The sequence below is a fragment of the Cebus imitator genome, unplaced genomic scaffold, assembly GCF_001604975.1.
Source record: "Cebus imitator isolate Cc_AM_T3 unplaced genomic scaffold, Cebus_imitator-1.0 Scaffold48, whole genome shotgun sequence".
Lineage (NCBI taxonomy): Eukaryota > Metazoa > Chordata > Mammalia > Primates > Cebidae > Cebus > Cebus imitator.
Window position 1 is genome coordinate 7,541,599 of NW_016107363.1, and position 27,328 is coordinate 7,568,926.

Consider the following 27,328-nt stretch of genomic DNA (forward strand, 5'->3'; position numbering starts at 1 on the left):
TTTTTTTGGTTTAGTAGAGACCGGGTTTCACAGTGTTGCCCAGGCTGATCTTGAACTCCTGAGCTCAAGCAATCCACCCGCCTCAGCCTTCGAAAGTGCTAGGATTACAGGTGTGAGCCACTGTGCCTGGCCTCTTCTTTTTTAATGTAGGTGTTTACAGCCACAAACTTCCCTCTTAACAATATGTTTGCTGCATCCCTCAAGTTTTGGTTTGTTTTTGTTTTCATTTGTCTCAAGATATTTTCTAATTTCTCTTGTGATTTATTCTTTAAATTAGTGGTTAGGATTAATAATTAACAGTTTAATTTTCATATATTGTGAATTTTTAAATTTTTTTGTATTGATTTCTAGTTTTGTTCTATTGTGATCAGGACAGATACTTTCTATGATTTAAGTGTTAAGGCTTGTTTTGTGGCCTAACGTGGTTTATCCTAGAGAATGTTTCATGTGCACTTGAGAAGAGTATGTGTTTTGCTGATGTTGGATGGAGTGTTCTGTATATATGTTAGATACAGTTGGTCTACAGTGTTCAAGTCCTCTATTACTGATCTTCTGCAGGTGTTCTGTCCATTATTGAAGGTGGGGTGTTGAAGTTTCTTAATATTATGGTAGTTCCCACTTACCTGTGGCTTTTCTTTTTGCAGTTTTAGTTACCCACAGTCAACTGTGGTCCAAAAATAGGTGAGTACAGTGCAATAAAATATTTTGAGAGTGGAAGGGACCACATTCACATAACTTTTATTACAGTATATTGTTATAATTGTTTTATATATTATTGGTTGGTAATGTCTTGTTAATTTATGAATTAAACTTAGAGGCATGTATAGAAAAAAACATAGCATATAAAGGATTCAGTACTATCTGTTGTTTCAGGCATCCACTGGGGGTCTTGGAATGTATACCTGATGGATAAGGGGAGACGCTACTATATTTGTGGCTGTACATTTCTTCTTTCAACTATCTCAAAGTTTGCCTCATGTATTTATGGTGTCTGTGGTTTGGTGCATAAATATTTATACAGTTGACCCTTAAACAACACCAGCCCCCAACACAGATGAAAATTCACATGTAACTTTTTTTTTTTTCCAAGATAGAATCTCGCTCTGCCCCAGGCTGGAGTACAGTGCCACGATACCAGCTCACTGCAACCTCCACCTCCCGAGATCAAGCGATTCTCATGCCTCAGCCTCCTGAGTAGCTGGGATTACAGGTGCATGCTACCACACCCAGCTAATTTTTGTATTTTTTGTAGAGATGGGGTTTCACCATTTGGCCAGTCTGGTCTTGAACCACTGAACTCAAGTGATCCTCCTTCCTTGGTCTCCCAGAGTGCTTAGTATACAGGCATGAGCCACTGTGCTTGGCCCACATAGAACTTTTGACTTCCCCACAATGTAACTAGTAATAGCCTACTGTTGACCAGAAGCTTTACTGATAACATAAATCATTGATTAATATGTATTTTATGTGTATTCTTATAATAAAGTAAGCCAGATAAAAGAAAATGTTACTTAAAAATTCCTAAGGAATAAAAATATATTGACTATTCATTAAGTGGAAGTGGATCATCACAAAGGTCTTCGTCCTCATGATCTTCATGTTGGGTAGGCTGAGGATGAAAAGAAAGAAGGGGAGTGAGTTGGTCTTGTTGTCTTGAGTGGCAGAGGCAGAGAAAAATCTACATGTAAGTGGACCCACATAGTTCAAACCTGTATTGTTCAAGGGTCAACGGTAATTGTTATATCTTCCCGGTGAATTGACCCTTTTATCATCATATAATATTTTAGGGGCATTCTTTATTCCCTTCTCATTTCCTTTTGTTTATGTTTAACATTTTGTTTGTGATTACCATTGCTATTACATAAAACAACCTGAAGTTACAGCAATTTATTTTAAACTGCTAACAACCTAACTTCAACTGCATACAAAAATGTTACTCCTTTATAGTTCCACCCCTTCCCCATTTTTTGTTCTGGATTTCACAAATTGTATCTTTTTATATTATGTGCTAATTTTTTGAGACAAGAGTTTCGCTCTTGTTACCCAGGCTGGAGTGCAATGGCGTGATCTCGGCTCCCCGCAACCTCCGCCTCCTGGGTTCAGGCAATTCTCCTCCCCCAGCCTCCTGAGTTGCTGGGATTACAGGCACGCGCCACCATGCCCAGCTAATTTTTTGTATTTTTAGTAGAGACGGGGTTTCACCATGTTGACCAGCACGGTCTTGATCTCTTGACCTCGTGATGCACCCGCCTCGGCCTCCCACAGTGCTGGGATTACAGGCTTGAGCCACCACGCCCGGCCTATTATGTACTAATTAACATACATTTATAAGACATGTTTTTGTCTTTCGGAATTAAAAGTAGATTTATCCACCAAAATTACAGTAATACAGGATTCTGTTTGTCCACATGTTTACTTTTACTGGAGAACTTTGTACTTTTGTATGGCTTCATCTCACATTATAGGTTCTTTGGTTTCAACTTGAAGGACTCCCTTTAGCATATCTTGTAGGGCAGATCTAGTGATAATGGCTCCCTCACTGTTTATCTGGAAAGGTCTTAATTTTACCTTCATTTCTGTAGGGCAATTCTACCAGATACAGTGTCCTTGGTTGGCAGGTTTTTTTTCTTTCTGCACTTAGAATATATCACCCCACTTCCTTCTGGTCTGTAAAATTTCTGCTGAGAAATTCACTGATAATCTTAAGGCCGTGCCCTTGTAGATGACAAGTTGCTTTTCTCTGGCTGCTTTCAAGATTTTCTCTTTGTATTTGACTTTTGAAAGTTTGATTATAATGTTTCTCAATGTGGATCTCTTTGACTTCATCCTAGTTGGAATTCATTTATCTTCCATAAAATGGAATTTTTATGTCCACTTCTTTCCTCAGATTTGGGAAATTTTCAGCCATTATTTTTTGAAAGAAGCTCTCTGTCCTCTCCTTCTCTCTCTTTTATCATTCTGGGGTTTCCATAATGCATATATTGGTCTACGAACCATAAATCCCTTAGATTTGCTTCACCTTTCTTTATTGTTTTTGTTTGGTTTGGTTTTAGTTCAGTTGTATGTTTCAGGTCCAGAATTTCTATTTCTATTTTAGTTTCTTTATCTTTGCTAATTCTCATTTTGTTCATGCATTGTTTTCCTGATTTAGCTCTGTGTTCCTTTCAGCTCATTGAGCATCTTTAAGGTAGTTACTTTAAATTTTTTGTTAGTCAATTCATAGATCTGCCTTTCCTTATGGTTGGTTTCTGGAACTTTATTTTGTTTCTTGCATTGGTCCACAGTTATTTCTTTGCATCTCTTGTGATTTTTGTTAAGAGTTGACAATTTGAAATACAGCTACCCCTCCCAATCATTATGACTTGCCTCATGCAGGAAAGACCTTCACCAATCATTGTAGAAGTTCTGGGACCTTTCAGACCTTTTATGGGGATGTGTCTTCTTTGAGGTTGTATGTGTGCTTTTATTGTAGCATGTATGAGAGCTTTTGATTGTCTTAATTTCCTGTTTCTTCTCAGGTTTTAGTTGCTGACTCAGTTGTATTCCTCTGCCCTTGATCTCTTCCTCCCTCTGGTGCCTGCCTATAGAACTGCAGCCTCTCCTGCTCTAACCCACCAGGGAACTCACCGCTGTTTCAGTGGCCTCCAACCTGGTGTCCAAAATAGGCCATTGTTCCTGTCAGCACTCAAAGGCAGATGAAACAGCCCTCACACAAGCCAGTATGCTGGGCTCAAGTTCAACTATATTCCTTCTGTCCCAAGCAAGGAGCCAGGATTTGGATGGTATTCTCTGGATCTCCTCGCACTATGCCCAGTTGGGGGAGGGGCTAGAGTGAGAAAAGTGTGAGATATTTTCTTACCTTTCCGGGAACAGTCCCTTCTCTTGTTTGTGCTCTTTTCTGGGTGCTGCAGCAACTTAACTAGTTTCTAAAGTTCTCACAAAGGTAACTGTATGTTGCTAATTCAGTGTCTTCAGGGGAGAGCAAGGGTCTAGAGCTTCCTAGACCATTATCTTGCTGATATCACTTTCTAGATTCTTCATTTGTAAAACTTGGATAATACCACCTATTTCCTTGGTCGTTATAGTTAAATTATGTAATGTATGTAAGGATTTTCATAATATTACCGGCATATAATATATATATTTTTTGAGACAGAGTCTCACTCTGTTGCCCGGGCTGGAGTGCAATGGCACAACCTTGGCTCACCGCAAACTTCACCTGCTGAGTTCAAGTGATTCTCCTGCCTCAACCTCCCTAGTAGCTGGAATTATAGGTGCCCACCAGCATGGCTGGCTAATTTTTTTTTCTGTATTTTTAGTAAAGACGGGTTTCACCACGTTGGCCAGATTGGTCTTGAACTCTACCTCAAATGATCTACCCGCCTCAGCCTCCCAAAGTGCTGGGATTACAAGCATGAGCCATTGTACCTTGCCAATATTCTTAAATGTTAATTCCGTTTTCCCACTTGGAAACAGTTTTATACATTGTATGTTACAATGTAACAAATACAATGATGTAGCCATGTGCGGTGGCTCATGCCTGTAATAACAGAACTTTGGGAAGGCTGAGGCAAGTGGATCACCTGAGGTCAGGAGTCCAAGACCAGCCTGGCCAGCATGATGAAACCCTGTCTCTACTAAAAATACAAAAATTAGCTGAGCATGATGGAACACACCTGTAATCCCAGCTACTCCAGAGGCTGAGGCAGGAGAATAGCTTGTAGTGGAATGTACCTGTAATCCCAGCTACTTGGAAGGCTGAGGCAGGAGAATCGCTAGAACCAAGGAGGCAGAGGTTGCAGTGAGCCGAGATCATGCCACTGCACTCCAGCCTGGTGGCAGAGAAAAACTCTGTCTCAAAAAAAAAAAAAAAAAAAATTAAAATAAGACTCATGACAATAAGTTAAATGTGTTTGTTTATATTGTATTGTAAAGTTTATTTTAAATTACAATTAAAAAAAATTTTTTTTGGAGAGGTGTCTCACTTTGTCACCCTCGTTGGAGTACAGTGGCGTGATCATCATAGCTCACTGCAGCCTCAACCTCCCAGGCTCAAGCAGTCCTCCCACCTCAGCCTCCCTAATAGCTGCCTGTGGGACTACAGGCATGTACCACCATGCCTGGCTAATTTTTTTTTTTTTTAGAGATGGGATCTCACCATGTTGCCCAGGCTGCTCTTAATCTCCTGGGCTCAAGTAATCCTCCTGCCTCAGCCTTCCAAAGAGGTCAGATTACAGGGATGATCCACTGCATCCAACCTAATATTTGTTTTGATATAATATTAATAATTATAGGCCTGACATATTTTGATACAATAGTGCTTTAAAAACTAGACTCCCTAGTTTTGATGACAGAAAATTATTTCTAAGAATAAAACAGTCTTGATGTTGGAAGATGGCTTTAATGGAAAAAGGACATAGTTGTGTACAATATAAAAATCCACCATTTATTTTAGGGAGTGAAAATATTAATATTTAATGATTTAAAATATATGGTTTTACAATTGAGAAGGTTATTTTTAAAAATAACTTACAGAAGTTGTAATGCTATTTTCACTGTGAACTATAGCCAGTCTGTATGCTGACAAATGTTTAAAAACCAGATTTCCAGGACTGGGGGTGAGAGGGAACCTCTGATGGTAGATTTCCCAATTTCCATGATGTAAAAACTTCTACCATGGCTAATTTGAAGCCCCCAACATGATATCATTGAGACTAGAATTGAAAAGAGATGTGTGTAGAACATGATTACATGGGATTTAACTGTATTGATAAAATAGATTGAAAAACTTTCCAGAGCATAGATACTAATAACATAGTAAAATAGGACATGATGAAATTTTAGCATATACCTCCCTTTTAAATATAACTATATTTTTATATAATCGTAAGTTTATGTAATTCAATTTTTAGATCCTGGCTATGTTTTACAAACTTCTGACAAGTTCCTGAAATTTTAACAGTCAGTTCTAACAAGTCTATACAAGTCAACTTCAGCACACTACTGAGCCCATATCTTATATTAGGAATTTGGGTTGCAGTTGACCCCTCCACAAAAAACCCTAGCCTGTCTACACTGAAGTGTCTAGAGGTAGATAGGCTTTTGACATAGCTGAATTTAGGATCTCAAATTATGTCCTTAGTAATTACTCTTTCTATCTCCTGACACAATTCTGCTCTTTTTGGCTTCCTTCTCCAGCAGGCTCATTCCATGAGGCAGTTAGCTCCAAGTAATTTAGATTACCGGCCATTGTATATTCCATCTCAGAACAGCCAGGACTCTTTCTGTTTCAAGTCCATCTCAGTCCCTGAAGTAAGACTGTGACTGGGCCCTGCTTAAATCATATGCCTTCCTCTGAATCAGTGATTATGTCTAGGGGTTTGGGGAAACTCTGACCAGTTTGAATCTCCCACCCAGGGGATGGAAGCAATGGAGGCCCTGATTGACAGCCACACTAGAAGTGGGGAGAGGTACCACCCTAAAAACAAAGTGGTGTTATCAAAAGAAGGGGAAAGTAAAGGAAATCAAAACCAACAGATGTCTCCCGTATTCTATTTATAAGTTCATTTTTATTTTAAGGGTCTGTTAAGGAATGTGGGCATGAAGGGCCAGAAGACCGTCTTCCTCATCACAGACACTCAGATTAAAGAGGAAGCTTTTCTAGAGGACATTGACAGTGTGCTCAATACAGGAGAAGTGCCTAACATTTTTGCAGCAGATGAGAAACAAGAAGTGATGGAGGTAAGTGCTTTTGGGGAAGTGCTGCTCCTAGCACAGAAACTTTATTTCTTGAAACCTCTTATCTGCTCTTGAGGATAAATATGGTTTGTATACATATGATTTTGGTAATTAAAAATTTAAAGTATGTTAGTTTAATATGTCATCATTTGGTGAATTTTAAATTGCTTCTACCATAGTTATAAGGCATAATTTTTATTTTATAATTCCTATCTTCATAATAATGGCAGTTTGTTTCACCTGTTTAATGTTATTTAGCATGCTTTATGAGTGATTAGAAATTTTTAAATCATCTCTTAAGGCTACGTTGAGGTAAGAAAACCTGCTTTTAATGCCACTTTACTAGTCTTTATGGTTTACCACTGGTTAGTACATTTTTCAAAAGTTTTAATAAAACTATCTTATGGTTCTGATACATCTGAAAGTCTTGTTTGTGGTTTGACAAAAAAATACCATTGTGAAGTGTCCACTACTGTCACATACTTTAACGCTCATTTGTAAGATGAAGGTAATGTCATGCTTTCTCATTGCCATAACCACTTTTACCTACAAAATATATCACTTATACCTGGATATTTAATTCTCAACCTACAGCCATAACACTTGGAGTGAAACGGACTCACACCTTCAAGTACTCTGCTTTCTCTTCCATGAAATGGCAGCACCGATAAGAGTTCTTCCCACATGGGGTTGTTGTGAAGTCTGAGAATCAAACAAAATAAATCACTTATGTAGTATTAGGCACTTACACAGTTCTCAGTAAACGGTGCATTACCAGTACATGGTCTGGAGTGTGGAAGGAGAAAAGGGGGGGAAACTCATGTTCTTTGCTTTTATCTAGGATATGTCAGAGATGTAATCAAGGCTGTGAAGTAGTAGTATTCTTCTGATTTATATGAGAAATACACCCTCCGTATGCCCGTCCAAGGAATAGTCACCTTTGGGAAATGGAATTTCCTAAACTTTGCTAGACTTTCCTGCTGCTTTAGCTATTATCTGTCTTTTCTTCCCATCACTTTGCTATTAAACTTTTCCATTGCTTCACTATTTCTGTTTTATATTTACCATTTTATATACATCTATATTTTTTAAACAGGATCATATTCTACATACTGTTGCAAAACTTTTTTTTAGTTATTTTATCTTATCTTCCTGTAGCACAAAATACACTGTGTATGTGTTTTGTTTTTGTGTTTTTTAATTTTTGTTTTGTTTTTACTAGAGATGAAGTCTCACTGCTCTGTCACCCAGGCTGGAGTGCAGTGATGCAATCATAGCTCACTGCAACTTCGAACTCCTGGGCTCAAGTGATTCTCTTACCTCAGCCTCCCAAGTAGCTGGGATTCCAGGCATGAGATACCACTTTATTATTTTTAACAGTTGCATAAAATGCTAGTATGTGGATGTTTTACATTTATAACCAGTTCCTTACTGATACTTCAGGTGTATACATTTTTTTCTCTTAAAAACAATGTTAATTTATATTTCTATACATACACATCTTGGCAAACTTGTATGATTTTCTTTATAAGGTAAATTCTTGGCAGATACTTGTTTTTAAATTACAGAATTTTGGAGTTGGAAGGGGTTTTCTAACTACAAACTATGTCAAAGCCGTTCTATTGATATAAAACCAAAATTTTACAGATATTTATAGGAGCAATAAAACTTCTTCATATTCTAATATCCACTAATCTCATTACCAGCTCATCTATTTTTATGTACAAGGTTTTTATTTTCTGATATTCCCTAGGGTGTTCGCCCAGTAGCTCAAGCTGGCAATAAACATGATGAACTCAGTCCCTTAGCCCTGTTTGCTTTCTTTGTGAATCGCTGCAAAGATAATCTTCATGTCGTGGTGGCCTTTAGCCCCATTGGAGATGCCTTTCGAAATCGGTTGAGACAGTTTCCATCCCTCATCAACTGCTGTACCATTGATTGGTTTCAGGTTTGTAATTTTTCTTGGCTGGAGGGGGAGGCAACTAACTCCTTTGGAATTTTACTGAAGTGATTTATTCTTTGCGAACAAGTCATTTTTTAAAAAACGTATTTTACTGAAATAGTTGAAAAACTTTATTAATATACATTCAGTAAGTGTTTCTTGATCACCTACTGTAATGACAGGCATAATGTTTGGCACCAGAGACTGCCAAGACTGCATGATCCTCACAGGGAGCTTACACTGTTGACTGGAAGACAGAAAAAGCAGTCAGCAATCATGATCATATAAGAGAGCCGCAATGTTGGTGTGCAAAGGGTATACCTATGAAGACAGTGAATTTCTGAATCATGAAGATGAATTAGTTGCATAGAGGGAGGGTGTATTAGGAATCAATAGGAAATTTATATGTAAAGAAATTTATTATGAGGAATTGGCTCATATGATGATGAAGCCTAAAAAGTCCCAAGATCTGCAGTTGGCAGGTGGAAAGCCAGTGATGTAGTTCTAGTCTGGAGGCCAGCAGGCTCAGGAGCCAGGAAGAGCCAATTCAGTCCAAATCTGACATGAGGGGAAAAACAATGTCCCAGCTTGAAGGCAGTCATACAGTCAGAATTTGGGGAAGCATCAGCATTTTTGTTGCGTTGGATTAAACAAAATTGGACAGGCCAGTTGGATGCAGCTCACTGACATTAGGGTGGGCAGTCTGCTTTACCTAGTTTATTGATTTAAATGTTGAACTCATGTAAAAACACCCTCACAGAAACACACAGAATCACGTTTGACCAAATATCTGGGAACCTCATAGCCCAGTCAAGTTGACACATAAAATGAACCGTTATTAGTGGATAGTACGTGGAAAAGGAGAAGGGTGGGGAAAGAATGGCTCGTCTACCCCACTGAAAATTGTTTGGTATAGCTGACTGGCGTTAAGGGCAGCAGCAGTTGATGTCTCTGGTATAAAACCAAATTCCTAGGAAAACCTTGCAAGGTATTGGGATTGGCAAGGTATTCCTAGGAATTTGGTTTTATACCAGAGACATTACAGTGGCATGAACATATTTTTAAATAATCTGCATTTAGGAAAAAAAAACAGCTGGAAACTGTGTAGTGGGTGAATTGGAGTAGGGCAAAACAAGAGACAGGAAAACCAATTGGGGAGCAATTTCAGTCATGCTGGAAGCAAATGATGAAGGCCACTGCCTCACCTAAGGCAGACTGTCACTGCCTGTGTAAAACCATTTGGTATTCATACTTTTCAGAACTGTAGCTCATGGTACCTTCTATTTAATTGTTTTATGCCCAATAGTATGTAAACTATCCATTGACCCTGGATAATATTTTTAAAAAATTAGTTTCTGGTACTAATTTGTTTTATTCTCTTTTGCCTATTTATCAATTGCATTCTGGTTTTGTTTGGGAAATCACCCTCCATGTAGCAATGTATTAGAGGGATTGAATCATGGTTGGTCTCAGTCTCTCTCTCTCTCTCTCTCTCTCTCTCTCTCTTTCTCTTAATCTCTCTCTCTTCCCCGCCACCTCTCTCTCTCTCTTTCTCTCTTTATTTGTTTATTTACTTATTGAGACAGGACCTCTGTCACCAAGGCTGGAGTGCACTGGTGCTATCACTGGTGCTCCACCTCCTGGGCTCAAGCAACCCTCCTACCTCAGCCTTCAGAGTAGCTGGGGCTATAGGTATATGCCACCACACCCAGCTCATTTTTAATTTTATTTTTTATAGAAACAGGGTTTCTCTATTTTGCCCTGGCTTGTCTCGCTTCTCGGCCTCCCAAAGTGCTGGGATTCAGGCATGAGCCATTGTGCTTGGCCCTGAGTCAATATTGGTGCTCTCATTTCTCTTGCTAGTGATTGTTTGATGGCCCATGTATGACCCATTCCTTGCCAGTGGGTCTGGAGGTAAAATCTGCTAGAGAGCTTTGGGGGAAAAAAGTATTTTTACTATACAAGGTGTTACATGGTAGGAAAAGGACCTTTTTTTTGTGATGCCCATGGCTGCAGCAGTCTTCATTTCACTGTAATGGGACAAGGCCAAGGATGAAATCAAATGTACTGAGAAAAGGAACAAAAAGATGGAAAGAACGTGAATATTTGATAATATGATTGAGCTTCTAAATGAAGCAAACCTGGAAATTCCCTGCTTCTGGGTATTACTCTATAAAAATATGCATCCTCTTTTTTTTAAGATACAGTAAGACTGGTTTCTGCCTTTTTAGTCATAAATATTCTAACTGCTACAGATAGTATTAAATATGTATGATTATTAGCAAGATGATTAAAAATGAAGCACCCAGAACACAAAGATAAGTCTCTGTAATGTTTTTTAATGACACATAAGTTATATGACATTTAACCTGGCATTTTATAAAATTTCACTAATCTTCTTTTTTCTTTTCTTCTTTTTTCTTTTCTTCTTTTTTCTTACTTGCCATCCAGTAACACACTAATCTTAATAATGAGTCTTTAAAAACCTTTTAGATTTAAAATATATATTGGTACAATTAGATCACACAAGTATAATAATCTATTAATTTTAAAATGCCATACGCTGGCAGTATGTGCTTAAAACTTTTGACTAATGGAGTACTTGAACCAAAAACATTTGGATTTTACTAGGATGTAGGGTTAGACACCAAAAAAAATTGGTCTTAAAATGTATATTGTCTGTTACGAAGGAAAAAAATTGCAAGCAGCTTATTGAAACTAAATGGAAGGAAACCTGGAAAATACTCCAGTGAGCAAATAAAGATTAATGATATGCCAGGTATTGGTAAGTGAAGAAAACTCAGTATGAAAGACAGAGTAATGAGGGAAGGAATGCTGTTTTATGAAGACTGCTCTTGGAAGGCCTTCTTGGTAAGTCAGTATATGAATTCGGATATGAAGGAAGTGAGAGCGTGAACCATATGGAGGTCTGAGGGAAGAGGTTCTAGTCAGAGGGAAAAGTACATCCAAAGGCCCAGAGGTAGAATCATGCTTGGCATATTCCAGGAAAGCCAGGGGAGGAACCATTTCACTAAGATGGAGAGGACTGGATAGGAAGCAAATCTGTGGGGAAGAAAATTTAAAAATCAGCTTTGGATGTTACAGCAGAAATTGTGATGGTCTGCCAATAACAGAAACCGAAACTAAACATACAGAGTTGTTGTCATTGTTGTTTTTGAGATAGAATCTTGCTCTGTCACCAGGCTGGAGTGCAGTGGCGCTACCTCAGCTCACTGCAATCTGCACCTCCCGGGTTCAAGCGATTCTCCTGCCTCAGTCTCCCGAATAGCTGAGATTACTGGTATGCGCCACCACACCCAGCTAATTTTTGTATTTTTAGTAGAGACAGGGTTTCACCATGTTGGCCAGGTTAGTCTCAATCTCTTGACCTCATGATCTGCCAGCCTGAGCCTCCCAGAGTGCTGGGATTACAGGCTTGAACCACCGCGCCTGGCCACACATAGTGTTTTTTAACTGTCATATGAAAAAAAATCTAAAGGTAAGCAGAGTGGGGCTTTTGTGGCTTGACAAAGTCATGAGGATCCCAAGTTATTTCTGCTTTCCTATCCTTAGCATGCGATTTCCATTCTCAAAGTAACTTAGGGCCGAAGGTGGCTGCTGGAGTGCCATTGTTCACAACTGTGTTCCGAACAACAAGTAGAAGAACAAAAGTAGGCCACAAAAAGGACATCTAAGCTCTGTGTAACTCTCTACAAAGTCTTCCCTGAGGTCCTCACCCAACAACTTCTTATGTGTCATTGACCATTCTGAATTCCAAGGGAGTCTAGGAAATCTAGTCTTTTAGCTGGGTATACTGCTATCTAGAATAAAATTGGAGCCCTAAAGAAGAAGGGGCCAGTAGATATTGGGTGGGTAACTGGCATGATAAATTTGGGTTGTCTGCTAGATATACAATTGGAAGAGTTGGGAAGGCAGTGTAATATATCTTTGATAAATAAAATTTCATTTATTCTTCCTTTATATTATCCTATTTTTATTTTAATGTATAAGAATATTAGGTCTCTCAGAGACCTTAGTCCCCCTAATTCTGCTTTCATTAAAGTTTTAATTTTCTTAACACAAAATTATTCTCCCATAGGAAGTCATGTAACTTATTATGCATTAACTTATGGAGTTGGAGTGGGACTACTATTCATCTTAAATTTCAAGAGTTTTTCTTTTCCTTATTTTTAGCCATGGCCTGAAGATGCTCTTGAACGTGTAGCTGTGAAATTCTTAGAAACACTGGAGCTTACTGAGGTTCAGCGACAAGAGATAGTTCCGATCTGTAAACACTTCCACACCTCCATTATGAATCTTTCAGAAAGGTTAATATTAGTAAATTTTAAAATGACAATGAAGGGATTTGTGAAGCCCATTTCCAAATGAGTTCACGTGTATTTGCTATCTTATCTGCAGTCCCCTTTCCTACTGTACTTACCTGGTTTACATGATATCTTGGGTCTCTTACCAAGTTGGATCCTCCCGGCTTATGAAACATGAAATAGCCAGATTCTTTCTTGCTGCAGTTCATCTTTTATAGACGTATTTGTTGATTTGTATTTTTTCTAAAGATAGGCTGTCACTTGATTTGTGCCTTTTAAATATGTCACCACTAGTTGATATTTTACAGACAAGAAATTAGAACGTGGTAATATATATAGGATTCTAGAGTCTTACAATGTTCAAGTACTCAGTATCTTCTGTATAAAATTTAATCTTTATTCTTAAATGTCTGTTAATGATGTTGAATTTACCTTTTTCGTGAAATCCATAACTTACAGTGAGCTATGTTATCTGCCTCTCTTTTAGGTTCTTGCAAGAGTTAGGACGACATAACTATGTTACTGCTACTTCTTATCTTGAACTCATTGGCTCATTTCGACAGCTTTTGACAAAGAAGCGACAAGCTGTCATGGAAGCAAAACAACGATACGTGAATGGGCTTGACAAATTAGCTTTTGCCGAGTCTCAGGTAAATGTGATGAGCTGCTCAAGAAGGTAATATATACTGAGAAGTGTAAGAAATAATCATACAAGCTATAATTTATTGAGCCTGGCATATCACATATTCTCTTTGTTATGCATTTCACATCTATTCCTTCAGTTATTCTTCATAACAGCTCTGTAAGGTAGACACTTTTATGATCCTCGTTTTACAAATGAGTACAGTAAGTTTTACAGAAGTTCAATAAGTTGGCCAGACCACACAGACTCAAATATCTCATGTTTTATCTTTAATTAATTACCATTTAAGAGAATATAACTCTACGTCACTTTTTATTGTAAAACTGGTTAAATATGAGATTTGTGGTTTTTTGAATGAGTCAAGTGCTAGCAATACTTATTAGTGTTAGTTCAGTATAAGTAATGGAGGTTGGTTGATCTTTTATCATATGTCATGCACATAGTATAACAGGAATAAGCTGAGATGCTGCTTGTTTTTAGCCTACGTTTCTTTCATGGCAACTGCATTCTCCTACTGAAGTCTTTTGTGAAGAAAACTGGCCCACACTTTCATAGTTTTGTTTATTATGCAAAGAACTAGAAGAAAAAGTTAAGATTTTCTGCTCCAATACTTTTTTTTTTTTTTTTTTGAGACGGAGTTTTGCTCTTGTTACCGAGGCTGGAGTGCAATGGCGCGATCTCAGCTCACCGCAACTTCCGTCTCCTGGGCTCAGGCAATTCTCCTGCCTTAGCCTCCTGAGTAGCTGGGATTACAGGCACGTGCCACCATGCCCAGCTAATTTTTTTTGGTATTTTTAGTAGAGACAGGGTTTCACCATGTTGACCAGGATGGTCTCGATCTCTTGACCTCGCGATCCACCCGCCTCTGCCTCCCAAAGTGCTGGGATTACAGGCTTGAGCCACTGCGCCCGGCCTGCTCCAATACTTTTATGGATACATTTAAATTTCTATTTTCTGCATTTGGTTTCAATAGCAATTATAGCAGTGGAAACTTAATCATATTAAACTGTCTCTTTAGGTTGGTGAAATGCAAATGGAGCTTGTTGAATTACAGCCCAAATTGGAAGAAGCTAAAATTGAAAATGCAAATATGATGCAGGTAGAGTATCCTGAATGTTTTTGATGTCAAAGGACGATTGAAATATGTAAAATTGGCCTTGAAAATAAGGGGTTAATTTTTGCCACTAGACTTCATAGACTTTACTCTTTTCTATGGACTGCCTGTCTTACTGGATCCAATGTGGGTTCTGCCTTTTTTAAAGGAATTTGTGAAGACCATTGCTAAATTAGTTGGCATGTATTTGTATTTCTCCTCATTTTATTATAGATCCTTCTATCGTTCATAATGATGTTAGACTCCCCCCTAATTTTCAAATATTCTTTAGTCTAGAATTGAGAAAACAATAGGGTGTTTGAGATGCATTTTTATCTCTCTTTCACTTCTTTAGATTATTGAGATAGAGTCTGTACAAGTGGAAGCGAAAAGACAATTTGTGAAACTGGATGAAGAGGTAGCCAGTGGGAAAGCTGAAGAAGCCCACGCTCTGAAAAACGAGTGTGAAAGTGACCTGGCTGAGGCCATTCCAGCCTTGGAAGCAGCTCTGTCTGCACTGGATACACTTAAGGTAAGTATCTGAATTAGCTGCTTTGTATTTCATCAACCAAGGGAAACTAAATATGGGTATTTGGCTTATTAGATATGGCTCTATTTCAGTGGGTGGTATTATCTTGTTTTTGTACAGTCAAATGAAACTTTTTGCTTAACAGCTTGCCTTTGATATATTGTTGTTTTATATTTTTGCCTTTTTTTTTTTTTTTTTTTTNTTTTTCGGACAGAGTCTCACTTTGTTGACTCGGCTGGAGTGCAATAGTGCAGTCATGGCTCACTGCAGCCTCCTCCATCTCCTGGGCTCAAATGATCCACCTGCATTAGCCTCCTGAGCAGCTAGGACCACAGACACACATCACTATGCCTGGCTAGTCTTTTTAAACTTTTTTTTGTAGAGACAGGGTCACTCTCTGTTGCTCAGGTTGGTCTCAAACTCCTGGGCTCAAGGGATTCTCCCACCTTAGCCTCCCAAAGTGCTGGGTTTATGGGCATAAGCTGCCATGCCTGGCCTATTTTTGCTTTTCATATATTATTTATAATTTTCATTCAGGATATTCTAGTGGGAATGAGATGAACAGACTCCTGGAGGCCAAAGTGGTTCTGTACATGGACCAGCAGGCATATCTTAAGTAGAGTGTGGAGCTAGTCTTCTGCAGCCTCCTGGACCTGCATACAGAGAAAAAACTTAAAGGCCATTTCCAATACAGCTGTGAGTGTCACCTATCTGTACCACATTATGTTGTACATAATTTTTTACAGGTCTTTAGGCAAGACCAGAACAAATGCACCAAGCACAGCAGGAGAGAGAGCATCTGTTGACTAGGGTGTCAACAGTATATTCAGGCCCCATCTCTGCCTTTTTTCCTAATCAATAGTCTAACTTTCTTTCATGTAACAGACCTGACAAGACTGTAAATTCAACCTATGGATAATTCAGCATCTCACAGGATCAAACTCTATCTGATTTTCAGTAACATCAGCCCTTCAGTTATAAGGCAAGAGATTATTTTAGGGCATTTATAGAAATTTCCTAGTGCTCTCAATGCACTATGAATCAGTAATTTAAAACTCTGAGCTTATTATTTTCTTTCTTTATGCTCTCAGGTACTTTTTTTTTTTTTTTTTTTTTTTTTGAGACAGGGTCTCACTCTGTCATCCAGGTTGGAGTGCAGTGATGTGATCATAGCTCACCACAACCTGAAACTTTTGGGCTAAAGTGATCCTCCCCACTCAGCTTCCTGAGTAGCTAGAACTACAGTCACATGCCACCATGGTTGGCTAATTTCTGGCACATTGAAGAGTCATTTATTACCCTGTGATCTTTCTACAGTCTCTCCTTAGAGATTTATTGCAGCAGCTACTTAATTAGACAAAGCCTTGTTTCAAGAGGCACTCTATTCTAGGTGACCGTGAGCATTAATTTAAGTGACTTCTATGTTCCATGAACTTTCAGCACTCCCTCCCCTGATACAGGATTCTTGATGCCTTTAAACTCTCACCAATTAGATTATTAATATTAGGTTCCCCTTTCATTGAGAGTCTGTTGCTTGTACCCTTCCTGGTATCAAATGCTATATTACCTGAGTTAGAGTTCAGTTGCAGAGAAGAGAGTTGACTGTAGTTAGCATAAGCAGACAAGGATTCTTCAGGGAATTTTATAAATGGATTACAGAATTGTTGGAAGAAGTAAAAGAATCAGATCCTAGGCTGAGCTTCCGGGAATAACTCACAAAGCCACAATGCAGAAATGGTCTACCAGAGCAGCTGTCCCTCTGAGTAGGAAGCCTGCAGAGGCTTCCTATGGTGCCACGTAACTTCCACTATAATCTAAATACTGTCACAATGGATGTCTCGCACCCTACCACTCTCCCCATTTATTGTCTGAATTCTAGTATCACTGAAGTGATCTGGAACCTAATTCTAACCCAGAACTCTAGTAGCATGAAAACCTAAGATACATGGTTGTTAACTTTCCAACATTTACATCACTGCAAGAAATGTCAGAAATATATTGGAATGGATAAGTGAATCTTTCTATCTGTCATAACAATATATACCTTTTTAGAAAATAGGTTTGGAATTGGGACCTACATCTTCTTTCATCTTCTTCAATACAACTAATATATATAAGCAAATATAGAATTAGTCTTAGTCTAAATTAGGATTCTTAACCTGGGTTCTACATATGCATGCGGTATGTGATTGTATATGTAAAAAATTATATTTTCTGGTGGGTTTATAGCTGCCATTATATTCTCATAAGCATCTTTGACCGACCCCTCCCAACATTTGAGAATGATTAATCTTAATCTGTGCTGAATTCTCTTTTGCTAATTCTTTCATAACCACATGAAGCCAAAAAAATCCTTAGATTTCAAATAGAAAAGGGTGCTTTTATTATTCCCCAACATTACTTTAAAATTTTTCATTATTTAAAAGTAAACTATTCTGAGGATATCCTGTTTGTTTTTTGTTTGTTTTTAGCCAGCTGACATTACAATTGTGAAATCAATGAAGAATCCTCCATCTGGTGTTAAACTAGTTATGGCTGCTGTTTGTGTCATGAAAGATATAAAACCAGAAAAAATTTCAGATCCTTCAGGGACTGGAGGCAAGGTAATAACTTGACACAGATTGGAGTTATATCCATGAATACACAGAACTTGTCAGCAGCAACTATTATCAAATAGCAACAGTACCCAAATTAGGGAAGAAACACTGTTTTCCAGATATTGTCTGTGTGTGTTCTAGGGTAAAGCTAAGACAATGTAGTGTGAAAAAAACGTGGTTCCAGACCAGTCTGGCCAACATGGTGAAACCCCATCTCTACTAAAAATACAAAAATTAGCCAGGCACAGTGGTGGGCACCTGTCATTCCAGCTATTCAGGAGACTGAGGCAAGAGAATTGCTTGAACCTAGGAGGCGGAGGTTGCAGCGAGCCAAGATTGCGCCACTGCACTCCAGCCTAGGTGACAAAGTGAGACTCCAGCTTAAAAAAAAAATGTGGTTCTAGTTGCTTCCATCTCCTTTTCTGTCTATGCAGAATTCTCCACTACCATGGGCTTAGAACTAAATGAACACCAAGGTACCTGTACTTTTCCAACTAAGATTCTTTCTGGGTATTCAAAAAAATCTGTGAGCTAACCAATATAGTGAAATTGCTAAAAGCATGTGCTCTGGAGTTAGAATGTCTGTATGCAGAAATCACGACCCCACTAGCAGTGTGACCTTGGTCAAGGAATTTAACCTGTGTGGGATTACATTAAAAAGAGGGTACTCAAAATATCTACCTCATAAAGCTAATGTGAGGATTAGATTAGTTAGTATATATGAAGTTCTTAGGTATAAAGTCTCACAAACAGTGCACAATAAAAGTTAGCTGTTATTATTACTATTATTATTCAATGATATATCCCTTAAGGAAGGCATAGTATCCATTCTAAACTGAATTTGCAGACTTATTTCCTTTTCAGGTTTTTGTAATACCCGAGTTTAAATTTCTGAATTAAAGAATTGGAATTTTTGTGGGGCAGGGCATTGAGATAATAAAATAAATCGGCTCTTATTAAGTTATTCTCATTTACAACACACATACACACACACACTCTCTCTCTCTCTCTCTCTCTCACACACACACACACACACACACACACACACACTCTCTCTCTCTCTCTCTCTCTCTCTCTCTCTCCCTCCCTCCCTCCCTCCCTCCTTATCAGACTTCTGGAAGTAGAAAAAAGAACTTTTGTCTGGATATTTAAACTCTTTTGCCAGCATAAGCAGCATGCGCTTTTACTCTGTGGTTGGCAGAGCAATGCGTAATCTTTGGCCTTCTGATTTCTTCTTTAATTTCACTTGGAGAGCCCAGGTAAGTGAGGAGTTTGTCTTTAAGGAAAAGTTTGCTACTTTCTTACTTGAAAGAATCAAAGGATAAAGGAAAATAAATTTTGAAGTAATAAAAAGTTACTTATATGAAATTGTGATGGTGTTTATGCAAGTTGCTTGTTTTCAAAAGAAATAATCACATTTTTCCTTTCAGTGTTTACTTTTTTAAAACAAATTCAATCTATAAATGCATTTCCATTATTTAAAAATATTTTATGTTTAACATGTTCTTGGGGAAAGTAGTCTTAATTTCCAAGAAAATGTAAATTGATATTTTGAAATATGATTCAGCTAGGCATGGTGGCTCACACCTTTAATCCCAGCACTTTGGGAAGCTGAGGCAGGTAGACCACTTGAGGTCAGGAGTTGGAGACCAGCCTGGCCAACATGGTGAAACCCCATATCTACTAAAAATACAATAAGTTAGCCGGGTGTGGTGGCAGACGCCTGTAGTCCCAGCTCCTTGGCAGGCTGAAATAGGAGAATCACTTGAACTCAGGAGACAGTGAGCTGAGACTGTGCCACTGCACCCAGTCTGGGTGACAGAACAAGACTCCATCTCAAAAAAAAAGACAAAAGTATATGATTAGTTTATCTAGGTAATGTCTCTTAAACTTCAAGAAGAAAAATTTTACATCTGACATCTTCAATTTCAAATTTAACAAATTTTCATAAATTTTATTTGTAGATATTAGATTACTGGGCACCAAGCAAAAAACTGCTGGGAGATATGAATTTTTTAAGAGATTTGAAAGAATATGACAAGGACAACATTCCAGTGAGTTGCATTGGGTTTTTTTCTATAAATGTGACTTGGCTAAGGTATATAAGAGCTTTGATATTATGCAATAGTTTACAACACATATAGAAATAGTTCATTTTAGGATTAAGATAATAAATAGATACTACATTTATTAATGATACTATGAATTCCCATAATGTTTAAAGCCATTCCTCTTTCAGATAATTAAAAAATTATTTAATAAGTTACTCTTTTAGTGTATTATTGACTTGAAAGAGTTCTCTAAGTATCTTCTTATAATAGTTTATTTCTTAAAATCTGATGAACAAATTTATTTAAGATTTAAAAAGTATAGCACATTCTTTTCTATCCAAATTATTTGTTAATGTTTAATTGTTCTTTTCCCCTGTTTCCATTTGTTCTTTCATCTTATATCTTTTTTTTTTTTTTGAGATGGAGTCTTGCTCTGTTGCCAGGCTGGAGTGCAGTGGCGTGATCTCTGCTCACCACAGCCTTCCTCTCCAGGGTTCAAGCAACTCCTCTGCCGCAGCCTCCTGAGTAGCTGGAACTACAGGAGTCCGCCAGCACCCCCGGCTAATTTTTTGTATTTGAGTAGAGACAGGGTTTCACCATGGTGGCCACAATGGTCTGGATCTCCTGACCTCATGATCCGCCCACCTCAGCCTCCCAGAGTGCTGGGATTCCAGGCGTGAACCACTGTACCTGGCCTTTTTTTTTTTTTTTTTTTCAGATGAAGTCTCGCTCTGTTGCCCAGGCCGGAGTGCAGCGTCCATCTCTCGGATTCAAGTGATTCTCCTGCCTCAGCCTCTTGAGTAGCTGAGATTACAGGCACCTGCCACTATGCTCAGCTAATTTTTATATTTTTAGTAGAGATGGAGTTTCACCCTGTTGACCAGGCTGGTCTCGAACTTCTGGTCTCAAATGATCCACCAGCATTGGCCTCCCAAAGTGTTGGGATTACAGGCGTGAGCCACAGCACCCGGCCTAAACTTAGAAGTCTTTTGATATTTTTGGAAGAAACATTTTGCTCCGGTATCTGTAATAAATTTGCATATTTTGCTCACAAATGTGACGTATCTCTGCTACAATTAATACTTGTTATCTCAAAATACTTATTTTGGCTTTTAAAACCAACATCATTTTTATACAAATGTTTTTATTGTATATGAGTTTTTTCCATCTGATGATTATGTGATCTATATTGAAATTTTAAAATTTTAATCTTTGTTATATAGGTGACTGTTATGCAGAAGATTCGTAGTGAATACTTAACGAACCCTGAATTTGATCCCCCTAAGGTTGCTAAAGCTTCTTCTGCAGCTGAGGGTCTGTGTAAGTGGATCATGGCAATGGAAGTGTACGACAGAGTTGCAAAGGTATTTTGAAGATTAGCACATCAGTTTTCTACTAAGATATTCTCAGGAATTAAAATCTGTGCCTATATTTACTAGTTAAGAAGTTTTTCAAACTGACCACAGAGAATTTGTCCTGCGGTAGCATATCATCATATACTGATTGCATACCTAGTAGACAAAAATATTACTTGTGCATCACATAACCTGTTTGGGGTGCTGTGGGTGGTGGTGATGAAGGAGCAGGGATGATGAGTAGAATTAATCAGACTTACTACCTTTAGGATGCAGGACAAAGGGGAATTAAGGTTTGATGAGGCAGAAGCAAAGAAAAATCTAAAACATTAAAGGGCAAGTGCCAGATTAAAAAGTTGATTCAAAGGATCAGAAATAGGGGATCCAGTAGAGTTAAGAGGAAGAGCACGGTTAGATCCCTTGAAACAATAACATGCATTGATATAGAACCTTTCATGGAATACCCACTGGGTCCAAATTTCTGGGAGAGCAGAGAATAGTTAGGAGCATTTTGGAAATTTGGCTAGCAAAGGACCAGGGCAACAAAGGCTTTGCCCTCGTAGCTTGCAGAATTCTGCCCAGGGAATAAAGAAATATAAATAACAAGGTAGATGAAAAAGTGGTAGCATGTATTTAAAACAAGCTCAGAAGATAGAATAAATGATCAAGCTGTAATAATGGGGAAGGTCTTCCTAAATGTCCTAAATGATATATGTACATGTACCTATAGAGGGGTAGAGACTTCGTTAGTTTCAAGGGAGCAGACCTGAATAAACCCGTTAAATAAATAAAATTAATTTTATTTAGGATGTTCTTCCATTAAACATCTTTTCCCTTCATATAGTAGTCTGATGGTAGCTCAGCTTATTTCCATGTGTTCCATGGGATGTGTAGAATCTTGTGGAACCTTTTTACAAAGCAGAGAAAACAAGGCACTTAGGCTTTTTCCTGCCTTCCTACTCGACACCTCCACACTGCCATTTTTATCTGATACAAGCTGCCCCATGTTGATACAGAAGCATGGAAGGGAAATACGCCCAATGTCTTCTTTGAAGCCAGAAGTAGAAAAGGGGGCTTCCTGCTTGCTACTTATTTAACATGTTTTCTTTTGTGATTTCAACGCAGAGGACAGAAAGCAGGGCATTTTGTATCTGATATGCTGCTCTCTTTCTCATCCCTCCTTACCTTCAGCTTCATTCATGGCAATTTGCCAGAAGGGTTAGGTCTATCTGCTTTCTAACAGGCACAGACTCTCTCTGGTCATCTTCTACATTCTTTGTACCAAGAGCTTGGAGGATGCTCAGTGATCCAGATGGCTAAACTGCATTCTTGATAGGCTGATGAGCATAACAAAACAACTTGAGGAAATCCCTTTTCTTGCAGTCAGTGTGACTTTTCAGTATTTGTTGAGGAAAATGCACTTTTGGTGAGTGAAACTGAGCATCAGGGTTTTCTTCCTTTATATTTCCACCCTCACAGCTGTAATCCTGGTGAGGCAAATGTAAGCCTCAGTCTGGGAAGAAAATCACAAGCTTGGACAGGGGGAAAAAAAAACCCCAAACATATTCATGTATTTAAACAAACACTTATTATTTCATGTTACATGTTTTTCTCTGTTATTTGACAGCAGTTGAGTGACACTGCTCATTATTTTGAGACATCTTGTGACATTTTTGCTACATATTTTGACATTTTGTTAGCCCAGAATAAATTACCTGTTTTATAGGTGACAATTTGCTAGTCTAGATTTATATTTTATTTTGCATGTAAAAACAGAAGATTTAAGGCAAAATGTTTGTAATTTATTATGCATTTCTAATCCATAATATCTATGAAGGAGGAATTATATAGATGCCAATTTTACATAGTTTACATCATATCTGCATATATTGTTCCCAAAAAGGTAGTGGCTCCTAAGAAAGCTCGCTTATCAGAAGCTCAGAAGTCTTTAGCCGAGACAATGGAGCTTTTGAATCAGAAAAGAGCAGAATTGGCAGAAGTAGAACATCATTTGGAAAATTTACAAATGACATTTCTTGAGAAAACAGAGGAAAAGGCTGCTTTAGAAGACCAGGTGGAACTCTGTGCTAAGAAACTTGAAAGAGCCTCACAATTAATTGGAGGACTGGGTGGAGAAAAATCAAGGTCAGATTTCTATTTGTTTTAACAAGATTTAAGAATGTCAACCTTGAATATGCGACCTTGTTTGGGTATTTATTGTGATTACTGATTTTATAATGGCTGGTTGAGAATGTGGGACATTCTGGAAGATACCTGGCCAGGCTTTTCCAAACAAGGATATCAGTGTTGAGAATGGTGTTTGAAAAGTGCTTTCAATTTTTTTTTTTTTTTTTTTTTTAAAAACAAGGCAAATACTGTAAGGCAAATGGTAACAATGTCTTAAAGTGGTGAGTATGTATTTGTTTGTTGTACAATTCTTTCTAATTTTATGTATGTTCAAAATTTTTTGTAACAAAATGTTTGGAGGGAGTGTTGAATGCCTGATTCAATGGTTAAATTTTATGTTAAAGAAGATATAACTGGCTTGATCTAACAACACCAGTAAGCTTTATTGTAATGTATTTACTTGGGTTTGACAGCCAGCTATTTCATTTATTGTTTGTTGAAAGAATAGCATGATAAGGTAATAATATGTCTTTGACAAGACTTTGCAGTACATATTAGATAGTTTGGGAATACACTTTTATTATTGTATGGGCTTTATTAAATGGAAAAAAATATCAATCTTAGTAATAGCATGTCAGTTTGTTTTTTTTTTTTTTAGACAGGAATCTTGCTCTTGTCTCCCAGGCTGGGGTGCAATGGCATGTTCTCGGCTCACTGCAACCTCTGCCTCCCAGGTGCAAGAGATTCTCCTGCCTCAGTCTCCTGAGCAGCTGGAATTACAGGCACCTGCAACCACCCCTGGCTAATTTTTGTGTTTTTAGTAGAGATGGAGTTTCACCATGTTGGACAGCCTGGTCCTGAACTCCTGACCTTATGATCTGCCCGCCTTGGTCTCCCAAAGTGCTGCGATTACAGGCATGAGCCACCACGCCTGGCCATATGTCAGCTTCTATACAGCTTAAATGTAATTTTTGGTAATGAATTACACATGTTCCTATGTTTTACAGTCTAACAATAAATACTGAAACAAGTAGCACAGCCACTAGACCAAATCATCTAAGAGAAAATTCTTAGGCAAAATGTTGGTGGGTTTTTTTTGTTTTTGTTTTTGCCTTTTCTGAAGGGCCAAGTCCTGTAAGGAATGCTTAATATTCTAATAATGAAAGGAAGATTGTCATTCACATAATATAGATACATGTTATAGCATGTAAGAGCTAGAATGGTTCCAACTTCGTTTTACAGATAAGCAGGTGCCCAACATTTTATAGCTTTTTGTTACAGAATTGGACTGGAAGCCTTTGCCCTTTTGATTACTGTCTCTCATCATTCTCTGCTGTAAATCTGTTTTGCCTTTGGTTGATGGCACAGATGGGCTCAAGCTGCAGATGACCTTCAGATAACATATGAAAATTTAATTGGCGATGTCTTAGTATCAGCAGGAGTAATAGCCTACCTTGGTGCTTTCACTTCTGGCTTTCGACAAACATGTACAAAAGATTGGAGCATGTTGTGCAAGGTAGTGGTTTTATACTTTGTAAATCTTGTTTTAGAACATCCAAAGTACGTTTGGGATATTTTTTGGAAAGGATGATAATGAGGACAGAAAAGAGATCACTGAAAACATGGGGTCTTTCTTTTTTTGCTTCTTGTTTCATCAGTAAAATACTTCCACAGTTCAACTTTTATTTTTTTATTTTCCTTACAGTTATTAAATAATACCTAGTGACAATTAAACTGATATTTTAATTTACAAATATTATAGTTAACAAGATGAAAGATAACAGATTTTTGTTTATTTCTTACAGAAGAAAAAAATCCCATGTTCAGAGGAGTTCTTGTTGAGTAAAACCCTGGGTGATCCCGTAAAAATTAGAGCTTGGAATATTGCTGGATTACCAACAGATACATTTTCCGTAGATAACGGAGTGATCGTTAACAACTCTAGGCGTTGGTAAGAAATAGAAAATATTTGTTTTCTCCATTGTTTTATTTGAAAGTTTTCAAACATATGGAAAAGCTGAAAGAACTTTATCATAAGTACCAATGTAACTATCACCTCTGAGAATCTGCAATTAACATTTTAATATTCTTGCTGCTTTATCATGTACCTATCCTTCCCTCTATTGCTCCATCAACCCATCTTTTAAAATGCATTTCCATGTAAATTGCAGACATGGATATACTTCCTTCCAAATACTTCAGCATGGATATCATCAACTAAAGTTCAATACTTGCTTATGTTTTATTCTTTTGAGGTAAAATTTTACATACATGAAATACATAAAACCTAAATATACCATTCAGTGAGTTCTAACAAAGATATATACTGGTGCAACCCAAATCTCTATCAAGATACAAAACATGATTACCACCAGGAAGTTTCCTTACATTCCATTCCAATAAATCCCCACCCTCCTCCCACCCCAGGAAATCATTGTTCTGATTATTTCCCACCGTAGGTTATTTTTGTATGGATTAGTTCCAGAATTTCATATAAAGGAATCATAATGTACATGTTCTTTTGTATAAGGCTTAGTTATACAAGTTAAGGATTAGTTCTAGAATTTCATATAAGGAGTCATAATGTGTATGTTCTTCTTTTTGGCATATTTTTTTTCTGAGATTTATCCATGTTATTGCATGCATTGGTAATCTGTTCCTGTTTTTTGTTGCTGAGTTCCATTTTATGAATTCTTCTATTGATGGACATTGGGGCAATTTCTAGTTTCTAGCTATACAATGTACATATTTTAGCTAGGTATTGCTACCCGTCTTGAAGATACTGTAACTTGATAATTTATGCAATTTCATGGATACCTTTTTTAGTTGCTATCATGGTTAGTCTGATAACTATAAAAACTTTTCAAATGGCCTTTATTGTTATCCTTTTATTTATATAACTTTGAAAAACCTGGAAAATTACTTTCCTTTGAGAAATAGTTTTCTATAATGGTTATATAGTGGTGCTGTCATCTAATTTTAAAAGTCATTTCATGAGACTGTATCTCAAATATACTATGATGGATACTTCAGAGATCTTAGATTCATCAGGTACTATTCTAAGTGCCCTACGTCTTCACAACATCCTATGAGTTAGGTATTATTATTCTCCCATTTTATAGATGAAGAAACTGAGGCCCAGAATATTTAGTAATTTTAAATTAGTAAAGATAACTTAGCAAATAAATGATAGAGTCAGAATTTGAATCCAGGCAATCTAACTTTCAAACCCCTACTCTTAATTATTATGCTAGAGTGATTTGAGGAATAGGATAGGATATCACACTCATTGCCTTTAAAATCATAATGGAAATTTCAGTCTTTTTTTAGATGAGAGTAATTAAAGATATAAGGAAATCTAACATCCTGAAAGTTTGAGTTATTGTTTGTTTTATATTCTTTGCACATTCTTCTAAAAACTTCAAAACAACTCTCATTTATGTTGATAGTATTGTTTTAATAAAATAAGAATATATATAATCATATATTATGTTTGCACTCAGAACTTTACTTGAGAGCAAACTTAGGTTGAAACTGGTAAGCAATAAGCAAAATTTAATATAATCTGTAAAAGAATATATTTTAGTTTTTAAAAAATGTGCTCTGTGGTAAAGCAGGGATCATTCTGTTTAACAGAATATTGGACCCTTGACTGTTAATTCTGTTTTAGAACCCATGTGTTTGGGCGATCATTCAGATTTTTTAAATTGCAGTTTAGAAAATGTGCTCTGTGGTAGAGCAGGGATCATTCTGTTTAATAGAATATTAGACTCTTGACTCTGTTAATTCTGTTTTAGAACTCATTTCCATGTGTTGGGTGATCATTCCGATTTTTTAAATTGCAGTTTAGACAATGTTATTGTGGGCCAGGCATAGTCGCTCACACCTGTAATCCCAGCACTTTCGGAGGCCAAGGGAGGCGGATCAC

General features: G+C 37.5%; 1 protein-coding gene across 1 annotated transcript in view; it reads left to right on the top strand.

The window, feature by feature from the left end:
• DNAH12 (dynein axonemal heavy chain 12) overlaps positions 1-27,328 on the top strand; it is a 247,904-nt gene that overhangs the window by 141,184 nt on the left and 79,392 nt on the right. Inside the window, exons 42-53 of the mRNA XM_037738118.1 lie at positions 6,580-6,741; positions 8,492-8,686; positions 12,875-13,008; positions 13,493-13,655; positions 14,667-14,747; positions 15,097-15,273; positions 17,742-17,873; positions 19,832-19,921; positions 21,142-21,282; positions 23,177-23,418; positions 24,769-24,916; positions 25,206-25,351. Coding sequence (XP_037594046.1) covers positions 6,580-6,741; positions 8,492-8,686; positions 12,875-13,008; positions 13,493-13,655; positions 14,667-14,747; positions 15,097-15,273; positions 17,742-17,873; positions 19,832-19,921; positions 21,142-21,282; positions 23,177-23,418; positions 24,769-24,916; positions 25,206-25,351 — 1,811 coding nt within the window. The remainder of the gene's footprint in view (positions 1-6,579; positions 6,742-8,491; positions 8,687-12,874; positions 13,009-13,492; positions 13,656-14,666; positions 14,748-15,096; positions 15,274-17,741; positions 17,874-19,831; positions 19,922-21,141; positions 21,283-23,176; positions 23,419-24,768; positions 24,917-25,205; positions 25,352-27,328) is intronic.